Source organism: Rana temporaria, chromosome 3 (assembly GCF_905171775.1).
Source record: "Rana temporaria chromosome 3, aRanTem1.1, whole genome shotgun sequence".
Classification (NCBI taxonomy): Eukaryota; Metazoa; Chordata; class Amphibia; order Anura; family Ranidae; genus Rana; species Rana temporaria.
The window spans coordinates 260,466,299-260,489,148 of record NC_053491.1 but is presented as its reverse complement, the minus strand read 5'-3'; the positions used below and the strand labels follow the sequence as shown (position 1 = coordinate 260,489,148).

Sequence of the window (22,850 nt, the reverse complement as noted above, 5' to 3'; positions counted from 1 at the left end):
GGGGAGATGTCTGTGGATATTACAGTGGGGGAGATGTGTGTGGATATTACAGTGGGGGAGATGTCTGTGGATATTACAGTGGGGGAGATGTCTGTGGATATTACAGTGGGGGAGATGTCTGTGGATATTACAGTGGGGGAGATATCTGTGAATATTACAGTGGGGACTAGGGCTGTCAAATTTAATCGGTGCATCACGATTCTGGTGTTCCCGATGCAGCACCGATGCATGCGACCGTATTAATCGATGCCTGGCCCCGCCCAGTACACAAAACCGTCCCCGCCCCTCCCGGGCGAGCGCTCCGTCCGGACGTTGCCTTGTGTTTGTATAAGGCGCGCTCACTCATGTTACTGCTCAGCCCGCCTCACTCTAACGTCTCATGTCTCCTGGCGTCAGCCTGGCCCACTGACTGTAACGATCAGATCAGTAGAAAGGCGGGAGGGGCTGACTCCAGAAGAGACATGAGAGCATGGTGGAAAACTGCAGAGCGTCCTCAACTCCTCATGTGCAGACTGCCGAGACATCAGTGAGGCAACAGGCAAGTCTGTGGCTGACAAGGGAGAAAGAACCCTGGCACCGTGGCTGTAGAGAACACAGTGAGTGGAGCACAGAGGATAGAATCCTCACTGTGTATTGCTTACACACAACACAGCATGGCATGTTACATTATGTTTATTTAGAATTATGATACTTACACAGGCAGCATAGTCAGCATGTGCTCTGTAATGATCTGTCACAGTGTCAGATTGCTGTTGGGTGCTTACTTTGTTATGGCTGTACTGGGTTAAAGTTTGTAACGCACAATACAGCCAAAGTCAGAACCCAAAAGCCATTTGACACTGACAGATCCATGACGAACGCATGCTGTCTGTGCTGCCTGTGTGATTTTCATAATGCTGGTGAAGATGCCGTGAGATGTTGCTTAACACTTGCATTTGGGGGGGCAGTAAACAAACCTGTGCCCCCAACCACTTCCCGTCCAGCGATGTACTGGTACATTGCTGGATTGTAAGGGTGATATCTTGATCATTGCTACAGCGATAATCAAATCCACTCCTGTACTATGCCCGCAGTCTCTGATCATCTCCTGTACTATGCCCGCAGTCTCTGATCATCTCCTGTACTATGCCCGCAGTCTCTGATCATCTCCTGTACTATGCCCGCAGTCTCTGATCATCTCCTGTACTGTGCCCGCAGTCTCTGATCATCTCCTGTACTGTGCCCGCAGTCTCTGATCATCTCCTGTACTATGCCCGCAGTCTCTGATCATCTCCTGTACTATGCCCACAGTCTCTGATCATCTCCAGTACCACGTCTGCAGTCTCTGATCATCTCCTTTTAGTATTTTGGGGGGAGAGCCATGCGCACTTGCGCTGCAATCGTGATGCATCGCGGAATCGAATCAAATAGTGGAATTGAGAATTGTAATTGCATCGAATCGTGAGACCGGTGAAAATGCGCAGCCCTAGTGGGGACTATATATGGTGGTGGTGTATGTGCGTTATAATTAATTGACAGTGATATATATATATATATATATATATATATATATATATATATATATAGTACAGACCAAAAGTTTGGACACCTTCTCATTCAAAGAGTTTTCACACTGAAGGCAACAAAACGAAATATAAAAAAATAAAATAAAATATATTTAATATTCTAGGTTCTTCAAAGTAGCCACCTTTTGCTTTGATTACTGCTTGGCACACTCTTGGCATTCTCTTGATGAGCTTCAGGAGGTAGTCACCTGGCGCAGCACCCCATCACTCTCCTTCTTGGTCAAATAGCCCTTACACAGCCTGGAGGTGTGTTTGGGGTCATTGTCCTGTTGAAAAATAAATGATGGTCCAACTAAACGCAAACCGGATGGAATAGCATGCCGCTGCAAGATGCTGTGGTAGCCATGCTGGATCAGTATGCCTTCAATTTTGATTAAATCCCCAACAGTGTCACCAGCAAAGCACCCACACACCATCACACCTCCTCCTCCATGCTTCACGGTGGGAACCAGGCATGTAGAGTCCATCCGTTCACCTTTTCTGTGTTGCACAAAGACACAGGGGTTGGAACCAAAGGGCCAGATTTACAGTGAGAGTACGCCGGCGTATCTACTGATACACCGGCGTAATTTCAAATTTGCCACGTCGTATCTTTAGTTTGAATCCTTGAACCAAGATACAACGGCTTCTGGCTTAGATCCGACAGGCGTACGGCTTCATACGCCTTCGGATCGTAGGTGCAATACTTTGGCGCCGGCTGGGTGGAGTTCGCGTAGTTTTCCGCGTCGGGTATGCTAATTAGCTTTTTCTGTCGATCCACGAAGTTACGCGCGACCGTCGCATTCTCTTACGTCGTCGCTAGTCGGCTTTTCCCGGCCTATAGTTGCAGCTGCTATTTCGTGGCGTATAGATAGACTTGCCATGTTAAAGTATGGCCGTCGTTCCCACGTCAAATTTTGAATTATTTTTTTTGTGCGGAAGTCGTCCGTGAATAGGAAAGGATGTAACTCGCGTCTACGTTCAAAAAATGACGTCAGTGCGACGTCATTTTGTGCAAAGCACAGCGGGAAATTTCGAAACGGAGCATGCGCATTTCAATTGGCGCGGGGACGCGCTTCATTTAAATGAATCACGCCCCCTACCCGCCCAATTTGAAATATGCGCCGAGAAATACACTACGCCGCCGTAACTTACGGCGCAAAATCTTCCTGGATTCGAAATTCCGCCAGGTAAGATACGGCGGCGTAGCATATCTGATACGCTGCACCAGGGCAATTCTTTGTGAATCTGGCCCAAAGATCTCAAGTTTGGACTCATCAGACCAAAGCACAGATTTCCACTGGTCTAATGTCCATTCCTTGTGTTCTTTAGCCCAAACAAGTCTCTTCTGCTTGTTGCCTTTCTTTAGCAGTGGTTTCCTAGCAGATATTCTATCATGAAGGCCTGATTCACACAGTCTCCTCTTAACAGTTCTAGAGATGTGTCTACTGCAAAAGGTGGCTACTTTGAAGAACCTAGAATATGAAATATATTTTCAGTTGTTTCACACTTTTTTGTATGTATAATTCCACATGTGTTAATTCATAGTTTTGATGCCTTCAGTGTGAATCTACAATTTTCATAGTCATGAAAATAAAGAAAACTCTTTGAATGAGAAGGTGTGTCCAAACTTTTGGTCTGTACTGTATGTATATATATGTGTGTGTATGTATGTATGTATGTATGTATGTATATATATATATATATATATATATATATATATATATATATATATATATATATATATATATATAATATAATTACTATTGATGAGTTTATCTCACTGAAAGGCCTGATTTATTTAACTCTCTGGTGAGTTTGAAACCCTGCGGGGAGATTGTTTCACACGTGGTGGATCTGGAGTGTGGTAGAAGGTGCACGCTACCTATCTCTTCATATTACTACTAAGTGGACTGTTTCTTCCCCTTTTATTTCAAAACACCCTGGAGAGGATTTCCATTTATTATCTACTATATGGTGGTGTTGGCCACCTCTGATCCAACATCAGCGCTGTTTTGTATTTTTCATTGGAAACGGACTTGATTTCAGTGTTGTGAATACTTTTATTATATATATATAGATCACACACACACACACTGCAGCGCACACACACACACACTGCAGCCTTTTGAATAGCAGGCAAATTTTCCAGCGGTGTGAATCACAAAATGCAGGACTCGTATTCGAGATGCCATTCATTTGAATGTCGTCTTAAATCACGGTGCGGGTCCACCATAATTTTCGCACAATAAAACGTGCTGCAATCGTGACAACCCGCATCGTGGGACTCATGTCACCCAAAAGTAGCTCCTGAACTATTTTTGGGCAAAGTGCATCCCGTGATGCGGGTTGCTGCAATTGCAGCATTTTTTATCTTGCGACAATCGCAGCAGACCCACATTGCGATTTGAGGTGTCATTCAAATGAATTGCATCTCGAATGCGAGTCCTGCGTTTTTTTTTCATTCTCAGCTCAGCACTGTCAAATCGCGGCCAGATCCACGCAAATCTGTCTTCGATTCAAAACGCTGTAGTGGGAATGCATCCTAAAGGCCCGTACACACAATACAAAAATGTTATGGAAAAATGTGTACGACGAGCTGTCTGCCGATTTTCGGATCGTTGGTACGATGCTTTTGACAGCCTATTTCACTTTTTCTTCACACAATATCTGGATGTGCAGACTATAACATTTTTTTCAGATTTGAACTCGACGTCCAATTTTCGATTCATTAGTGCGGTTTTTGTATAGAAAAAAAATCATAAGGGCAAGACTACTCATGCTCAGAAATGAAAGAATACATACAAAACTATTCCACACATTACTTCACTTCTGACGTTGTATTCTGTCGTACGAAAATTTTCGTATTGTGAGTAACCTCTTCACTTTAGACATGAGACTAGCATGTTATAAAAATCGGATGTTCAGCCGTCCAAAAATCTAAGCGCGTGTACAAGGCTCAAGTCTCGCACGCCGTTTTCACCACAGCGTGGCAACACTGCCAGACAGACTAATTTGCTCTCTGACACGAACAATTACCACTTACCACTTGCCACTCACCCAGCCCTCAACGTTTCCAACGGAAAAAATAAATAATACACACACACTCTGTTCAAGTCAAACCAGGACTTTTGAGTTTATATAATAAAATAACTAATTTTAAAGAGTGCATACTCCCTTGCTACATTTATACACTGTTTAACATAACTTAACATAACATAATATAACATGTATACACATTTAACTAATGCCAGGAACGTTTTGGCATAGAAAGTTTTGTCCGTACGCCCGAACCATCCTAAAACAACCTGCTTCACGTTGTCCGTACTGAAATAAAAAATGTGTCTCTTGTGCAATTTCATGACAGGTTATGCGTCGATTATCGAGGATCAGACGTTTCACGTGCTGAATGTTCACAGAAATGACTGCTGTGGGCTGGGAACCACCACAGCCGGGATCCTCACTAATGGACGTACGGCCATCTTTGAAACGTTTACAGCATTCAAATGTCTTACTGCAGTTGAGCATCACCGTACTGTGCTTGAAGTCTTCTCTAGATATCTATGGGTTTTACACCTTTGTTCACTGGAAACTTCATCACCACACTCTGTTCCATGCACGCACTAACACTGTTGTCTGCCATCTTGATTATTGGTCTCTGGACTGGCCCACGATATGTGTGCCGCCTTTCAGTAATAGGACACATTTGTCACTTACTACTGTGTGTAGTACCACCACACTAGCATCCCTTTCCATACCTTTTAAAGAGGAGGTCCGGTTTAAAAAAAAAAAAAATTAAAAGTCAGCAGCTACTAACACTGTAGCTGCTGACTTTTAATAAGGACACTTGCCTGTCCAGGGTGACCGAAGCCGAGCAATCGCTCGGGTCTCTGCTGCCCCGCCGCAATCCTCAGTGAGGGAATCGGGAAGTGAAGCGTTGCGGCTTCCCAGCCCGATTCCCTACTGCGCAAGCCGCGCAGTGCTACGTGAATGGGCGATGTCTCCTGGGACACACACAAGGTCCCAGAAGACAACGCTCCCCCATTCCCCAGGAGGCAGCACGAGGAGGAGAAGAAAGAAGACAGACCGCAGATCATGAAGTGGCAGATTAGGACGATCTCCCTAGAAACAGGCACTTCAGGTATATATAAAAAAATTCTATATTTTTTCTCTTTGTGCAGCATTATTTTTTTTCAGGGTGGAGCTCTGCTTTAAATGAAAAGTCCTGGTTTGACTTGAATGCCCCTCGTGTGTGTGTGTGTGTGTGTGATAAATAGATATATATCCTATATATCTCATGATGCAGGAATAGGCCTCTCATAATATATGTTTTCATTTACAGGACTACCACGGCAAGGAAAATGATTAAGAAAGCAGAGTAATTTAGCTACTGCTGCGCAAATATTGACAGAATAGGTTGTTTTCATAATCGTTCATTATTGTCATTATGTTTTAGCAGTTGTAAGCTAATTGGCCATTTTTCCTTTTTATAACCACAATTGACTGGGATTATTGAACAGCCCCATGTCCTTTCTGGAATCTATGGACTGACACTGACATCTAGTGGAAAAAAACTATTCTAGTCCTTGAAAGTGAAAGGCACAAAACAGGTGACTTGTATATATATTATAATATATATACAACATGTTGACAATAGTTACCCATTGACCATATTTTCCTTGGGCCAGATTAGCATTTTTTGTCATCTTGCCCATATTTATTTTACACAGACTGGTATGCTCAAGTCATATAAGTAAGTGATTTTTGTATGTAGTGAAATTGTGCTTTTCCATAAATTAACATGTACAGCTTCCTACATATAGTGGATAGTGGGTTCTTGTTTGCATTATTTTTTAGTCTTTATTTTTTTTTTATATACTTGGTGATCTGTGAGTTACATACTTTCTACCCAAAATTAACACCCACTCCCCATACTTTATCAATGGAGGAACAGCATTGTCACCATAAGGGCTCATGCACACTGCAGTTCAAAAAAAAGTTGCTCTTGCATTGAATTTGAGCTTTTGTTTCTCTGCCTAAAAGCTTGAAGAAGCTTTTTTGTTCTCTTCTGCACATTTTTATAGCGCATTTTTGAGCTTTTTTTTTTTACTTTTTCAAGCTTTCGTGAGCATAAGCATTTTTCTTTTTTCACAAACCTTCCCCTAAGCTTATTTTTACATTGCTTGTGCTTTTTTACGCTTTTTTTGCGCTTTTGTATTTGGGTGCTTTAGGCATCTTTTCCACTTCTCTCAAAAATGTGAGCTTGGTGGGTTTTTGTTTTCTGCCTGAAAGCTCATATGTCTGAAAAACTTCTGAAAATGCCATAGTGTACATGGAGGGGAGTTTCCAGGCAGAAAAAAAATGAGAGCTCAATAAAACGGAAAAGCTTGTAAGGACAGCTTCTTTAAGCTTCTTTGAGATACATGAGTCGGCAGGCAGGAAGTGTGTTACAACTATAGAATCTCTCCTTATTTCCTATGGGGGGGGGGGGGCGGGTTCTATAGTTTACGAGATTACATTTAATTTTTTTTTTGTCTTGCACTTATCAAACAGATGTAATTTCAACACTTTTAGTGGTATATTTAACTCCTTCTCGCCAAGCGTACGCACATATGCGGCCTCGGCTTTCCTTGATCTTCCCGGGCCCGCTGTCCTACCGGAGACCCGATCCGTGATCCAGCACTTCCGCCGGCTAGAGTGAGACCCCGATCCCTTTATGAAGAGTACCTGTCGCCACCTATTACTGTTACAAGGTATGCTTACATTCCTTGTGACAGCAATAAAAGTGATTAACCACTTCCTACTGGACGGACGTCCCTGGACGTCCTTGACTTTGAGCCGGAATATCTGAATTATGCCTGCAGCTACAGGTATCATTCAGATATCGTCCTTTAGAGCCAGCGATTCTGTGCACCGTAAGAATGATCATAGCATCTGTTCCGCTGCTTGATCGTTCTTATGGGCGGCGCCCTCCGGTGCTTCTACCAACTCACTGCTGCGAGCGGTGAGTCAGGGAACAGATCCACCGGCCCTGGATGCCTACCATAGAGATAGAGTCACTATTATCGTTCGGAGGCCGGGCGCGATGTTATGACGTCACGCCCGGCCTCTGCATTCAAAAAAACTGCACCGCTACGGTTGTGAAGCAGTAATCTTTCTTTTTTTTTTTTTTTCAGGCTTCCCAGCCTAGAGGTGAGATGTGAGGTCTGATTGACCCCATATCTCACTGTAAAGAGGACCTGTCATGATTATTCCTATTTTTTTTAAAGTGTCAGGTAAAAAGTTGAAAGTAAAATTATTAATATTTTTTTTTTAAAAATGCCCCTGTCCCTGGTAGCTCACACGCAGAAGCGAACGCATACGTAAATCCCGCCCACATATGAAAACTGTGTTTAGACCACACATGTGAGCTATTGCCACAATCGTCAGAGCAACAGCAATAATTCTAGCTCTAGACCTCCTCTGTAACTCTAACCCGGTAACCGTTGTTGTTGTTTTTTTTTTTTTAAAGCGCCGCCTATGGAGATTTTTAGTTACCGTAGTTTGTTGTTATTCCACGAGTGTTCGCCATTTCAAAGCATGACATGTTTGGTATTGATTTACTTGGCATAACATCGCTTTTCACATTATACAACAACAATTTGGCTAACTTTACTGTTTTTTATTTTTTTTATTATTCATGCAAGTGTGTTTTTTCCCCAAATAATGTGTTTGAAAGACCGCTGCGCAAATAGAATGGAATAGAAATAAAATTTTGCAACAATCGCCATCTATCTATCTATCTATCTATCTATCTATCTATCTATCTATCTATCTATCTATCTATCTATCTATCTATCTATCTATCTATCTATCTATCTATCTATCTATCTATCTATTGTGTGTGCGTGTGTATGTATATATAAATATATAGTTTGGGGGTTCTAAGTAATTTTCTAGCAAAAAATAAGGAATTTAACTTAGCTTAGTCATGAAAGGGTAAACAGAACAAAAGGAAGCAAATAAGAATCTTTGTTATGGTTTACATACAGCACAATCATGGTCCTATCTGGGGTTGCACCGATACCAGTATCTGTGCTCGAACTAAGCATTTGCAGTAGTACCTGTACCCTTGCAAATGCTCCTTTTACCTAAAACTGATACCTTTTTATGGTGCAATTTGAGCCCATACAAAATGAACGTCCTTAAATCGCATTTTGTTTGAACAGGAATGTGGTGCGATTCCTGACCGAATCACATGCAGATTTCTGTCAGTGATTTCAGCCTGGGTTCACACAGGAGCAGTGCAGGAAAACGCATGCGATTTGGACAGGAATTGCACTGCAGTGTGATTTCAGCCCATTCATTTTGTATGCGCTCAAATCGCACCACACAGTATCAGTAACTGGTATCGACGAGTATGTGTCGGTACTGATGCTCAGGTATTGGTGCACCCCTAGTCCTACTCTTACATTTGTTTTCAAAGTACAGGTATCTGTATGATAAAATATTAATGTTTCAGTAGCGTATTGTTCAGATTGCTGGAATATAAATTCTAGTGGCCTGCACGGTCAGTTGGGTATGTTAACATTAACTATTTCTGTACTGGCACTGTGTTATCACATAGAAGTTCTTATATCTGTAACTAAAATGAGATCTAAAGTGGGTATAATGTCATTATTAAATAAAATATTGGCTATTTTTTCTTAACACTAATTTTTGATTGTTTTTTTTCCCTTGATAGGCGGATAGTCAAGTGGATCAGATGAGGCAGCATTTCTATGAAGTGTCGCTGGAGTATGTTTTGAAAGTGCATGAAGTCCAAGAGAGGAAAATGTTTGAATTTGTGGAGCCGGTAAGTTTATGACTCTATCTTTAAAAATTATTTTACACTCAAAACTAACATTTACTGGAAAATAGGAACAGTACTTGTCATGTATGAAGTATGTTCTGTTTTCTGGTGGCTGCTATGTTAGGTTGATTTCTGAAGTCTTTTGCCCCCATATACCCCTGCAGCAGTGATCTTTTGGTGCTGCGATCCTAGTATGAGCAACTGCAGCTATGACAGGCATTTGTTAAGTGCCAATTATGCCCACCCTTTCTGCCCCTGTATTCCATTCATGGAAGCCACAATGAAAAGTGCTCTATGAATGGAGGATGGGTGGATAAATGAAAGGTCCACCTCCTGCATTCATAGAGTGATTTTCATTTTGGGAGCTGATGATAGAGCTTCCATGAATGAAGCCCAGGGATGGAAAGGGTAGGTATAGTTGGCACTTGGCGAGTGCCTGTCACATCTGCAGCTGTTTATTTTAACCCCCACAATGCCAAAAGACCACCGCTGTAAAGATATCTGGAGACAGGGGACTTCATATTTTGATTTAACAGCACAGCTACTATCACATGGGATACTCTTAAAAGACAAGTATGGTTTTCTGTAAAAAAATGTATACTCACCTGCTGATTCTGCGGCGAGAACTGAGCGATCAAACACTGATTGCTCAGTTCTTCCCTCAACTCTGAGCAGAAAGCCATGACTGTCATTCACCAGCTCTCTACTCTGCCCCTCCAGTGCTCACTGGAACACTGGGCTTTTGAGGGGGTAGGAGAGGCTGGCTCTGACTCTCAACGGATCGCTGAGCCAGATGTGGATCCAGATCATATGGATCTTTTCAGAGCCTAGACCGGCTCTGTGACATCAGCCGACAGCAGGCTTAAGCTTTGGCTGTACTTCCCCTTTACCCACTTTGTGCTATATACCCGAAAGACCACTATAACGCAGGCTTTAAATGCCGGGAGGGCTGCATGCACATTATTCCGTTCTCGCGCTGCCCACGCTCTGTGATTGCCGAGTCCTTGGGACACGGATGATCGAGGTAAAGGGCTAATCACAGCGGGCCCTTTACCATGTGATCAGCTGTCAGCCAATGACAGCTGATTGCGGAAGTAAAAAGTGTCCGGTTATCGACTTTTTCCCCCCCTTACGCTGTCAGCATGAAAAAAAGAAGAAAGCCGACTTCTGTTAGAGCTGCTAATCAGTGCCCACCAGTGCCATCTCTGTGCCCACCAGTGCCATCTCTCAGTGCCCATCAGTACTGCTAATCAGTGCCCACCAGTGCCTACCCTTATTTTATTGTCCTCAATCCATCTGCTAAAATTACAGAGTCTTGGGGGCACTCTGCACATGCTCTCTTTGGGAGGGTGCATGTGAACAGCACATGGCCAATCAGCGCTATCCAGACACAGGATCATGGGTCATGCATCCTCATAGAACAGTCCGAGGAGAATGAAAACTCCTCCTGATACTGATAGAAGTAATAAGATTGCTATATACTGCTGATGAAAAGATATTTATCAGTTTATGTACTAAAAGCATTGCATTTCCATGTTCTTTGTACTGGGGAAGGTATTAGGAAGAAGGATACTTGCAGGCATTTAATTAGAATTGCCAGTTGCTCAAGGTGAACATGACGATGAAAATGTATGCTTTTTCGTCTGGTGGGCTCTTCTGTGGTTTTAAATGGGAAGGCATTGAGACAAGCTATAACTCTTTTCCATGTGGTGCTTATTTGATTTTCACATGGTTTTGGAATGAAGATCTGCATCTTCCCATTTCCTGTTCACACAGGAGAACAGAAGTTCTTGCATAAACTAGTACACAGCCTTGGATATAAATAACTACCACGCTGACCAAGGCCTTTAATGCTCTGTTTATGTGTTTCCTGTTTGTGCGAACACGAGTAAACAAGCATTACAGTCTCCATGTGAACACAAAACATGCTTTCATGTGAAATTACATTAAAGAAGCACTCTACTGAGAAATGAGCTCTGAGCTAAGCTTGGTCATGTATGAAAACCTCACAGTACGTAGACCTGTAGAGTAGGTGAGGCCCAGCATTACTTTTACTGGAGAAAAGCAGGCGAAGGGCTGTGTGCAAATGCAGCATGCTTTATGCTTCATGTATACAGGACGTTTGAAAACCTCTTCTGAACGCTGGAACTTGACCACTAGTAACCGACGGTTAAAAATGTCCATTTTGCCACTTTTACATGCCGCATTTAGCGTAGTTTGAGTGTGTGTGTTTAGAATGTAAAGTATGGCATCTGTGCTGTGGGGGAGGGAATTGCAGAGGGAAGTGAAAGGGAGTGAGAAGTAAAGGTATCGTGGGTGAAAAGGGGTATCTGATGATACTAAAATGAGCAATACAGATGAAAGTGAACAAACACCTATAATCCTGTAAAGATATAACAGTGAAAATACATAGTGAAATTGCTACTACATATACAAACACCGAAACTCGTATAAAATAAGTGGAAAAAAGTGCAAAACTATCAAAAATCACACATGTGATAAAGTCCTGTCCATAAATAAAGGTCAGATCTAGAAATCCAGTAATTCCTCCACAGAACAGTGTCTAGATGAAATACCTCCACCCAAGATGCAACGTGCAAAAATGAAATCTTCAGTGATGACACCTCTGAGTGTGCTAGCAGCTCACCTTACGGCTGTTTGTCCAAACAGCTAACAGAGATACTGATCGCAGCTGGATGAATAAGCTGATAAAACCCCTCCTCCTGACTCCTAAGACAGCTCTCAGTGGCCAATGTATGTCATCGAAAAGAGAAGATATATGCAATGCATATAGCGTGACACTGTGAGGGTACCTCAAACGGGTAAAGATCTGAGAAAATGCACTCGCATGAATGAAAGGACAGCGGGCATAAATCCACGAGAGTATCAGCTATACAGGTGAGAGTGTAATCTGATCCTCATGCGTCCAAATGGCAAGGCTCAATGTATCATGGAAGCATTAAGGAGAAGCGAAAGAGAGATCATAGCGTCACTCCATATAATGGATAGGTTTAATAAAAACTCACATTTAGGTAGTGAAGTAGAGTAAAACATCCACGAGCGCCAAACTCGTATTAAAACTGCAGACTCTGTCTGTACCCGGTGCTCTAATCCCTATGTATTGTCACGTCACGTGACTTCATCAGGGGATGTGTGTTTAGAAGCTTTTTACAGATAACCTCAGTAGACCCTCCCAAATGCCCAAAATGCAGGAAAAACAAGTACAAGCTGTTAGGCCCCATGTACACGGGACGCTGCTGAACGTTCAGAGGCAGTTGGATGCTTCTTTCAACTGCCCCTGAACTCATTAAGGCCGGGTTCACACTGTCGCCATATGTGGCGCTCAGCAGGGGTCTGGTGTGTGCTGGTTCACCGGTTCAGGTCTGTTTTTAGTCTGAATTTTGGGCTGAAATCGAACCTGAAACGCATCAAAAAGGCACACGTTTTTCTGGCACACAGCACCGGACCCGCTGCAGAGATATGTAAACCGGCTCCATAGAGAGCCAGTCACATTCTCCTGCTATGTGAATTGAATGCGGGAAACGCGCATTCAATTCGCATATGTGTGAATCCGGCCTTAATGTTATCCTATGTGACCATGTACACAGTCTAGTTTGTTGAAATTTTTAGGGAATTGTTTTTAACAGTGTTTCTTTGAAAGCAAAACAATGGGTTCAGACGATGAAGATTTCCATGTTTCAGATGACAAACGCGACTAAACGCAGCTAAATCCGGTAACCCACGTTTAGCAGCGTTTCGTTTTTCTTTTTTTAAACGCTTCTAAATGCAAACACATGTAAACACGGCAAAACAAATGTTTTAAACGTGGGTTACTATCTGTCAAGTTTAATCGCATAGAAGCAGTTGTAAAAACGTCCCGTGTACATGGATCCTTACAAGCATTTGGTGTTTTAAATGCCAGTAAACAGCTGTCCTGAACATGATTTATCTGCTTCTAACCTCAACTGCTTCTAACCGATTATAATTGACTGAGTGTACATGTACTGATAAGATAACATTGAGAAGAGTTTGGGGCTGCTGACACATGCCTGCAGTATCCTGCCAAACCTTCCTGTCATACAGGCTACATTATACATACTGTACCTGATGGTGCCAAAGCTTGCCCACCCCTTCTTGCCTCCTGTGCATACCTGTGAGAGTAACCATTATAGTAGTGGATCAAACAAATGTGTGGCATAGTCTCGGCAGCAAGCTCAATCCATACCTGGTAATACCTGAACGTTGCTTGCCAAAAAAGCCTGGCATTTGCCAATACAGGAAGGTTTAGAAGACTACAGTAGGTATGTGCAACACTACCTGCAGCAGTTTGCCCCTTTCGTCCCAGTCACCTTATGTTTTGGGCTGATGATTTGCTCCAACAAAATCCTGTTCATTATTTTAACCACTTAAGGACCAGCTCACGTACATATACGTCATGACTTTAAAGATGAATATCTCGGTAACGGCAGCAGCTGCTGCCACAACCGAGATATCCATCTTTTCTGTGGCCAGTCCTGTACACGCTAACGGTGGTCTCCTCGGCAGATTCGCCGCTTACCGGAGCCGTTGGCAGCGGCGGAGGCGATCGGGTCCTTCACGTTGCTTGGTGTAGACACGAGTGAGGGCAAGATGGCCCCCACCCGTCTCCATAGCATAGCAGGGCAGAAGCAACGTCAAAACAACGCTTCCGCCCATGCGTCTTAAAGGCACATTTTTTTGTTGTCATTTTTTCAAATGACAATTTTTTTTTTTTTTTTATTGCATTTAAGTCTAAATATGAGATCTGAGGTCTTTTTGACCCCAGATCTCATATTTAAGAGGACCTGTCATGCTGAGATGTTTACATTCCTTGTAGTAGGAATAAAAGTGATCCATTTTTTTTTTTTTTTTTTAAACCGTGTAAAAATAAAAAAAATCAAGTAAAATAAATAAGAAAACAAACCAAATGTTTTTTTTAAAGCGCCTCGTCCCGACGAGCTCGCGTGCAGAAGCGAACGCATACGTGAGTAGCACCTGCATATGAAAACAGTGTTCGAACCGCACAAGTGAGGTATCGCCGCAATTGTTGGAACGAGAGCAATAATTCTAGCCCTAGACCTCCTCTAACTCAAAAGATGAAACCTATAGAAATTTTTAAGGGAAAAAAAGTTTGACGCCATTCTACGAGCGAGCACAATTTTGAAGCGTGACATGTTGGGTATCATTTTACTCGGCATAACATTATCTTTGATAACATAAAAAACAAATTGGGCTAACTTTACTAAAAAGTTAATTTTTTCCCAAAAAAGTGCGCTTGTAAGACCGCTGCGCAAATACGGTGTGACAAAAAGTATTGCAGTGACCGCCATTTTATTCTTTAGGGTGTTAGAAAAAAATATATATATAATGTTTGGGGGTTCTAAGTAATTTTATAGCAAAAAAACACAGAGTCTGAAAAACAGGCTCGGTCCTTAAGTGGTTAAAGTAGACCAGCAACCCTACTAATATCTTCTGAAAGTGATTTGTTCCCATATGATAGGTGGCTTCTTTTGACAATTTTCCTATGTGTTTTTAAGTAATTTAAATCAAATTTTTATTTTTTATGTTTTAGCTGCTGGCTTTTTTGCAAGGACTGTTTACATTTTATCATCATGGCTATGAGCTGGCAAAAGACTTCAGTGACTTCAAGACACAACTAACAATTAGCATCCAAAATGTAAGTAGAACATCTATCGCTCTTCTAAGCCGATCACTCTGAATTTTTAAGGCCAGTTTATTTCCATAACAGACAGGTAGTTTAGATAAGTGTTTTTTACTTGTTCTACATATATTCTTGAAGTGTAGAAAGATTATTTGCATTTGTGTTCTGTTAACTCCATTGCCTCTTTGAGTTATTGGTTATCTTTTAATTTTAAGACACGGGATCGGTTTGAAGGCACACGCTCTGAGGTAGAAGCCCTAATGCAGAAGATGAAAGAAAACCCTCATGAACAGCAAATGATGAGTCCTTACACAATGGAGGGATATCTTTACGTCCAGGAGAAACGTGGGTACACAGTAGTAGTAGTTGTGGGTAATCTGCCTCTTTCTTCTGCGCTGTGAGCTGCAATTACAGATTTCACCTATAGTGTGATGAGTCTGGTGTTGCTTGCAAGGAGATGGAAAGGGGGACCTCTGATTTACTAGGAGGAGTCTGTAGGGAAGCTTTTAGGAGATTCCAATTTTAAGAAAAAATAGAGATGGAAAGGCCTGTGGGAAAAAAAACTGTGTGGAATACTGTATGTTCTTTTACAATGATACAATAATAATATATCTATGACCTGGTATTCAAACTATATAACATGAAGACCTTCATGAAAGATTTCTGCGACTTTTTTTTGTAAAGTCTTAAATTATTGCAAGTTCTCACAGCTGAATAGTAACAAATTGTGTGAAATACAGTTCAAGTAACACTATAATTCTCTACGCAGTTCTCAAACGAGATAAATATTGATTTATGTCACTAGGGGGCACTGCAGGGGAAAGGCTCCAGCTTAGTTTTCTTGTGGGCTCGATCCTATACCTCCCACAGTTGGGTGATTTGTTAAGATACAGTAGATCAGGGGTTGACAAATTTGCTTGGAATCTAGGAGCCAGCTAAAAAAGTTAGGAGCCAGAAAACGCACCCCGTCCCGACGAGCTTGCGCGCAGAAGCGAACACATACGTGAGCAGTGCCCGCATATGTAAACGGTGTTCAAACGCAATTTTGAAGCGTGATATGTTGGGTATGAATTTACTCTGCGTAACATTATCTTTCATAATATAAAAAAAAAAAATGGGGATAACTTTACTGTTGTCTTATTTTTTAATTAAAAAAAGTGTAATTTTTTCCCAAAAAAGTGCGCTTGTAAGACCGCTGCGCAAATACGGTGTGACAAAGTATTGCAACGATCGCTATTTTATTCTCTAGGGTGTTAGGATAAAAAATATATATAATGTTTGGGGGTTCTAATTAGAGGGAAGAAGATGGCATTGAAAATAGTGAAAAATTACATTAGAATTGCTGTTTAACTTGTAATGCTTAACTTGTAATACCAACGGCCACCACCAGATGGCGCCAGCTCACATCTGGTGGTAATAACTTGTAATACCAACGGCTCACCACCAGATGGCACCAGCTCACATCTGGTGGTAATAACTTGTAATACCAACGGCTCACCACCAGATGGCGCCAGCTCACATCTGGTGGTAAGAACTTATAATACCAACGGCTCACCACCAGATGGCACCAGCTCACAAAAAAAAAATAATAATTTTTTTTTTTTTTTTTTGCCCACCTTCCAAACCAAGTCGCCAGGACACTATTTCTAGTCGCCATGGCGACCTGGCGCCCGGGATTTGTCGATCCCTGCAGTAGATGATAGTTTCTGCCCTCCTCTTAGGCCTTAATTGACAGGTAAAAGGTTCAATTTGTCTGACAAATTAGTTTATCTTTATAACTTTAAGTGGTTCTTATTAATGTTCACTACCATCACAGAATGTTTACCCATAGTCTGATCAGTAAATTGGATTTTCTTTTTCACCTCTCAGTAAAATGGTGAGACCAACATCTAGAGTTTTGAAAAGATTTCCACAGAGCAAAGTTTCAATTTGCAAATATTGTGAGAATAAATATTTTCCAAATGCTATAAGGGTGACAAAACACAACCTTGCATGCAAGAGGTGCCCTAAAGACATTAAAAAATACTTTATGAAAGTAAATGATAAGGACCATAATGAAAAGTACAAGTAACTTTTCCCTCCGGAGTTCTCATTCCAGAAAATGAGACTGCTGCTTTTGGATCGTCACAAAGTGTTTCTTCACCAATAGCATCAAGTAAGGAAGTGTTACAAACCACTGCCTCACAAGTCCCAAAAATACATAATCCCTTTATTTATAGATAACCTCACACCTGAAAATCAGGAGAACATTCATCAAGCTTTTCCAAGAGCAATATATTAGGGCTGTTACTCGACTATTTTCGATTAATTATAACGCACATACATTTTTCGGATTACCACCATATATAGTCCCCACTGTAATATCCACAGACATCTCCCCCCACTGTAATATCTACAGACATCTCCCCCCACTGTAATATCCACAGACATCTCCCCCCACTGTAATATCCACAGACATCTCCCCCCACTGTAATATCCACAGACATCTCCCCCCACTGTAATATCCACAGACATCTCCCCCCACTGTAATATCCACAGACATCTCCCCCCACTGTAATATCCACAGACATCTCCCCCCACTGTAATATCCACAGACATCTCCCCCCACTGTAATATCCACAGACATCTCCCCCCACTGTAATATCCACAGACATCTCCCCCCACTGTAATATCCACAGACATCTCCCCCCACTGTAATATCCACAGACATCTCCCCCCACTGTAATATCCACAGACATCTCCCCCCACTGTAATATCCACAGACATCTCCCCCCACTGTAATATCCACAGACATCTCCCCCCACTGTAATATCCACAGACATCTCCCCCCACTGTAATATCCACAGACATCTCCCCCCACTGTAATATCCACAGACATCTCCCCCCACTGTAATAGCCACAGACATCTCCCCCCACTGTAATATCCACAGACATCTCCCCCCACTGTAATATCCACAGACATCTCCCCCCACTGTAATATCCACAGACATCTCCCCCCACTGTAATATCCACAGACATCTCCCCCCACTGTAATAGCCACAGACATCTCCCCCCACTGTAATAGCCACAGACATCTCCCCCCACTGTAATAGCCACAGACATCTCCCCCCACTGTAATAGCCACAGACATCTCCCCCCACTGTAATAGCCACAGACATCTCCCCCCACTGTAATAGCCACAGACATCTCCCCCCACTGTAATAGCCACAGACATCTCCCCCCACTGTAATAGCCACAGACATCTCCCCCCACTGTAATAGCCACAGACATCTCCCCCCACTGTAATAGCCACAGACATCTCCCCCCACTGTAATAGCCACAGACATCTCCCCCCACTGTAATAGCCACAGACATCTCCCCCCACTGTAATAGCCACAGACATCTCCCCCCACTGTAATAGCCACAGACATCTCCCCCCACTGTAATGGCCACAGACATCTCCCCCCACTGTAGTGGCCACAGACATCTCCCCCCACTGTAATGGCCACAGACATCTCCCCCCACTGTAGTGGCCACAGACATCTCCCCCCACTGTAGTAGCCACAGACATCTCCCCCCACTGTAGTAGCCACAGACATCTCCCCCCACTGTAGTAGCCACAGACATCTCCCCCCACTGTAGTAGCCACAGACATCTCCCCCCACTGTAATGGCCACAGACATCTCCCCCCACTGTAGTAGCCACAGACATCTCCCCCCACTGTAGTAGCCACAGACATCTCCCCCCACTGTAGTAGCCACAGACATCTCCCCCCACTGTAGTAGCCACAGACATCTCCCCCACTGTAGTAGCCACAGACATCTCCCCCACTGTAGTAGCCACAGACATCTCCCCCACTGTAATAGCCACAGACATCTCCCCCCACTGTAATAGCCACAGACATCTCCCCCCACTGTAATAGCCACAGACATCTCCCCCCACTGTAATAGCCACAGACATCTCCCCCCACTGTAATAGCCACAGACATCTCCCCCCACTGTAGTAGCCACAGACATCTCCCCCCACTGTAGTAGCCACAGACATCTCCCCCCACTGTAGTAGCCACAGACATCTCCCCCCACTGTAGTAGCCACAGACATCTCCCCCCACTGTAGTAGCCACAGACATCTCCCCCCACTGTAGTAGCCACAGACATCTCCCCCACTGTAGTAGCCACAGACATCTCCCCCACTGTAGTAGCCACAGACATCTCCCCCACTGTAGTAGCCACAGACATCTCCCCCACTGTAGTAGCCACAGACATCTCCCCCACTGTAGTAGCCACAGACATCTCCCCCACTGTAGTAGCCACAGACATCTCCCCCACTGTAGTAGCCACAGACATCTCCCCCACTGTAGTAGCCACAGACATCTCCCCCACTGTAGTATCCACAGACATCTCCCCCACTGTAGTATCCACAGACATCTCCCCCACTGTAGTATCCAGACATCTCCCCCACTGTAGTATCCACAGACATCTCCCCCACTGTAGTATCCACAGACATCTCCCCCACTGTAGTATCCACAGACATCTCCCCCACTGTAGTATCCACAGACATCTCCCCCACTGTAGTATCCACAGACATCTCCCCCACTGTATAGGAAGATTAGTGCTTGATTATTCTTACCAGAGAAGCCGGATGAACACGCGCAGTTGAGGCCAGGTGATGACGTCAGCGCGCCGCTCTAGGCTCACCTAGCCCGCCGCCGGGTAGGCCAAGATGGCCGCCGCTCCAGGAGCTAGGCCGAAGCTGCGGCCTTTCCTATGGCCGAGGCAGCAGCGGAGCTCCGCGGATCACGTGGTGTGCCGATTCGCATATGGTGACCCGTTCGGATCACGGATCATTTACAATCTGTTGCACCACTAGTACCGATCAAAAGAATTTTAATCGATCAAAAAAATTAACGATTAATCAAGGAATTAATCGTTAATTTCCGAAGCCCTACAATATATGCTTCTGGATCAGCATTGTCAATAACTGAAAATGTATATTGTCAGGAAGCTTATAAATTAATTATGAGGGAAAGCGGATGGTTACATGTTCTAATGTATAGGTATTAACATATACAGTCCTTGTTGTTCCATTTGTAGTAATAATAATAATAAAAAAAATCTTGTAAAAAAAAAAAAAAAAAAAAAAACGTCATCATAATAAAATAAATCTATATATCGCTGGAACCATTATTGGCTAAAATTCGAAATAATCCAGATATAGAGGGGGTGAGAGTGGGGGAAGATGAGCATAAGGTGGCGGTGTACGCAGACGACATACTCCTATATGTGACCAAACCTAGACTCTCTCTTCCCAATGTAATGAAAGAAATAAAAAAAAAAATACGGGGAACTCTCCAACTTTAAAATAAACTCTATAAAAACGGTAATCTTGAATCTAGTTATAGATATAAAAGAAGAAAAAGATCTACAGAAGGAATTTCCATTTACTTGGGGAAAAACAAACCTTAACATATTTAGGAATAAAGATTACTCCCAGAGTAGAAAAACTATATCTGGCCAACTATATTCCCTTAGTTAATGAAATAAAACAAGATATGAAAAATTTAGCAAGGAAACCGATCTCCTGGATAGGCAGCATTAATGAATTCAAAAGGATATTACCGAAAATAATTTTATAAATTCCAAATGCTTCCTATAAGAATTCCACAAAGCTTTTTTAAGATAATTAAAACTTTAATCTCAAAATGTATTTATTTAAGTCGTTTGGCGCTCCCAGATATAAAGAGATATAAAGAGATACTATTACGCTGTAATATTAGCAAGGTTAGCAGAATGGACAAATACATATACTAAAAAGAAGTGGGTACAGATGGAAGACACAATAAGTATGACACAAAAGAATGTTTGGATACCACCTAAAGTTAGAAAAATGGGCACGGACACGCACAGTATAACGAAGAATGTATTTAAAATATGGGACACATTATATAGGCAGGAAAAATGGGAATATAACTCCCCATTAATCCCATTAGCAGGCACAAATTTGTTTCCACCAGGTAATAAGACACGGATGGGAAAGCAATTGGGTGTTAAAAAATTAGGCGATATTGTCACACAAGGTAAAATAAGGCCAAGATATGATTTACAAGCACTAGAAGGGGTTCAACATTTTAGCGAATGGTAGTATTTTCAGTTAAAGCACTTTACCACAGCCGATTAGAGATGATAAAATATTAAACCCAATAGAAAAGCTATGTTCCATTGAAAAACCACAAAAACACGGAATAGCGTTGCTATACGAAATATTAACGGACTTGGACACGCAGGGAAGACTGACATGTGTAGAAAAATGGGGACACGACATTGGTAAAAAGCTAGAGGACTCATAAATGATAGGTGCAGTGTTCAATTTAGCCTCTGACATCACCACAATCGAAGCAAATTATACATTTATGGTACGCTGGCATTTGACCCCTGAGAGAACGAGTAAACAGTGCCGATCCTGACCTCCCTGGGGCCCTAAGCAGAATTCTGCTAAGGGGCCCTGACCCGTGAACAATGGGCGTGGTTTAAGCATACTATTGGGCGTGGCTTAAAGGGGCGTGACTCAAAGGGTGTGGTTAGAGTCTGAGATGAACGAGGAATGGAGGGAGAAACAAAGGAAGAGAGAGAGAGGAAGTAAAAAAAGAGGGATGGAGGGACAGCAGGCCTAGATTCTACACCACAATAGAAATCTTTGTATTCCAGAAAGCTTAACGATCAGCAGATAAAGATACTCCAAACACCTGGTGTTGACGCCTCAATCATCTCGGCACCATGGTTGTTATGGTGTCAGGATGATTGAAGCGCATTATTTATATTACATTGTAATATAAAATTAAATTATTTAACTCACCATAATGCAGAATCAGTGGGAGCTCTGATGTCACTGTCCCCAGCCAGCGGAGTGCTTCCTTACATCTCAGGTGTCCCCAGCGGAGTGCCTCCTTACATTTCAGGTGTCCCCAGCGGAGTGCCTCCTTACATTTCAGGTGTCCCCAGTGGAGTGCCTCCTTACATTTCAGGTGTCCCCAGCAGAGTGCCTCCTTACAATTTAGGTGTCCCCAGCGGAGTGCCTCCTTACATCTCGGGTGTCCCCAGCGGAGTGCCTCCTTACATCTCGGGTGTCCCCAGCGGAGTGCCTCCTTACATCTCAGGTGTCCCCAGCGGAGTGCCTCCTTACATCTCAGGTGTCCCCAGCGGAGTGCCTCCTTACATCTCAGGTGTCCCCAGCGGAGTGCCTCCTTACATCTCAGGTGTCCCCAGCGGAGTGCCTCCTTACATCTCAGGTGTCCCCAGCGGAGTGCCTCCTTACATCTCAGGTGTCCCCAGCGGAGTGCTTCCTTACATCTCAGGTGTCCCCAGCGGAGTGCCTCCTTACATTTCAGGTGTCCCCAGTGGAGTGCCTTCTTACATCTCAGGTGTCCCCAGCGGAGTGCCTCCTTACATCTCAGGTGTCCCCAGCGGAGTGCCTCCTTACATCTCAGGTGTCCCCAGCGGAGTGCCTCCTTACATCTCAGGTGTCCCCAGCGGAGTGCTTCCTTACATTTCAGGTGTCCCCAGCGGAGTGCCTCCTTACATCTCAGGTGTCCCCAGCGGAGTTCCTCCTTACATCTCAGGTGTCCCCAGCGGAGTGCCTCCTTACATCTCAGGTGTCCCCAGCGGAGTGCCTCCTTACATCTCAGGTGTCCCCAGCGGAGTGCCTCCTTACATCTCAGGTGTCCCCAGCGGAGTGCCTCCTTACATCTCAGGTGTCCCCAGCGGAGTGCCTCCTTACATCTCAGGTGTCCCCAGCGGAGTGCCTCCTTACATCTCAGGTGT

General features: G+C 43.3%; 1 protein-coding gene across 4 annotated transcripts in view; it reads left to right on the top strand.

The window, feature by feature from the left end:
* The window catches only part of ARHGAP26 (Rho GTPase activating protein 26), a 644,209-nt gene that overhangs the window by 164,202 nt on the left and 457,157 nt on the right, over nucleotides 1-22,850 (top strand). For all 4 annotated transcript variants that reach the window (XM_040344603.1, XM_040344602.1, XM_040344605.1 and 1 more), the window contains exons 6-8: nucleotides 9,268-9,378; nucleotides 14,966-15,070; nucleotides 15,271-15,400. In XM_040344603.1, coding sequence (XP_040200537.1) covers nucleotides 9,268-9,378; nucleotides 14,966-15,070; nucleotides 15,271-15,400 — 346 coding nt within the window. The remainder of the gene's footprint in view (nucleotides 1-9,267; nucleotides 9,379-14,965; nucleotides 15,071-15,270; nucleotides 15,401-22,850) is intronic.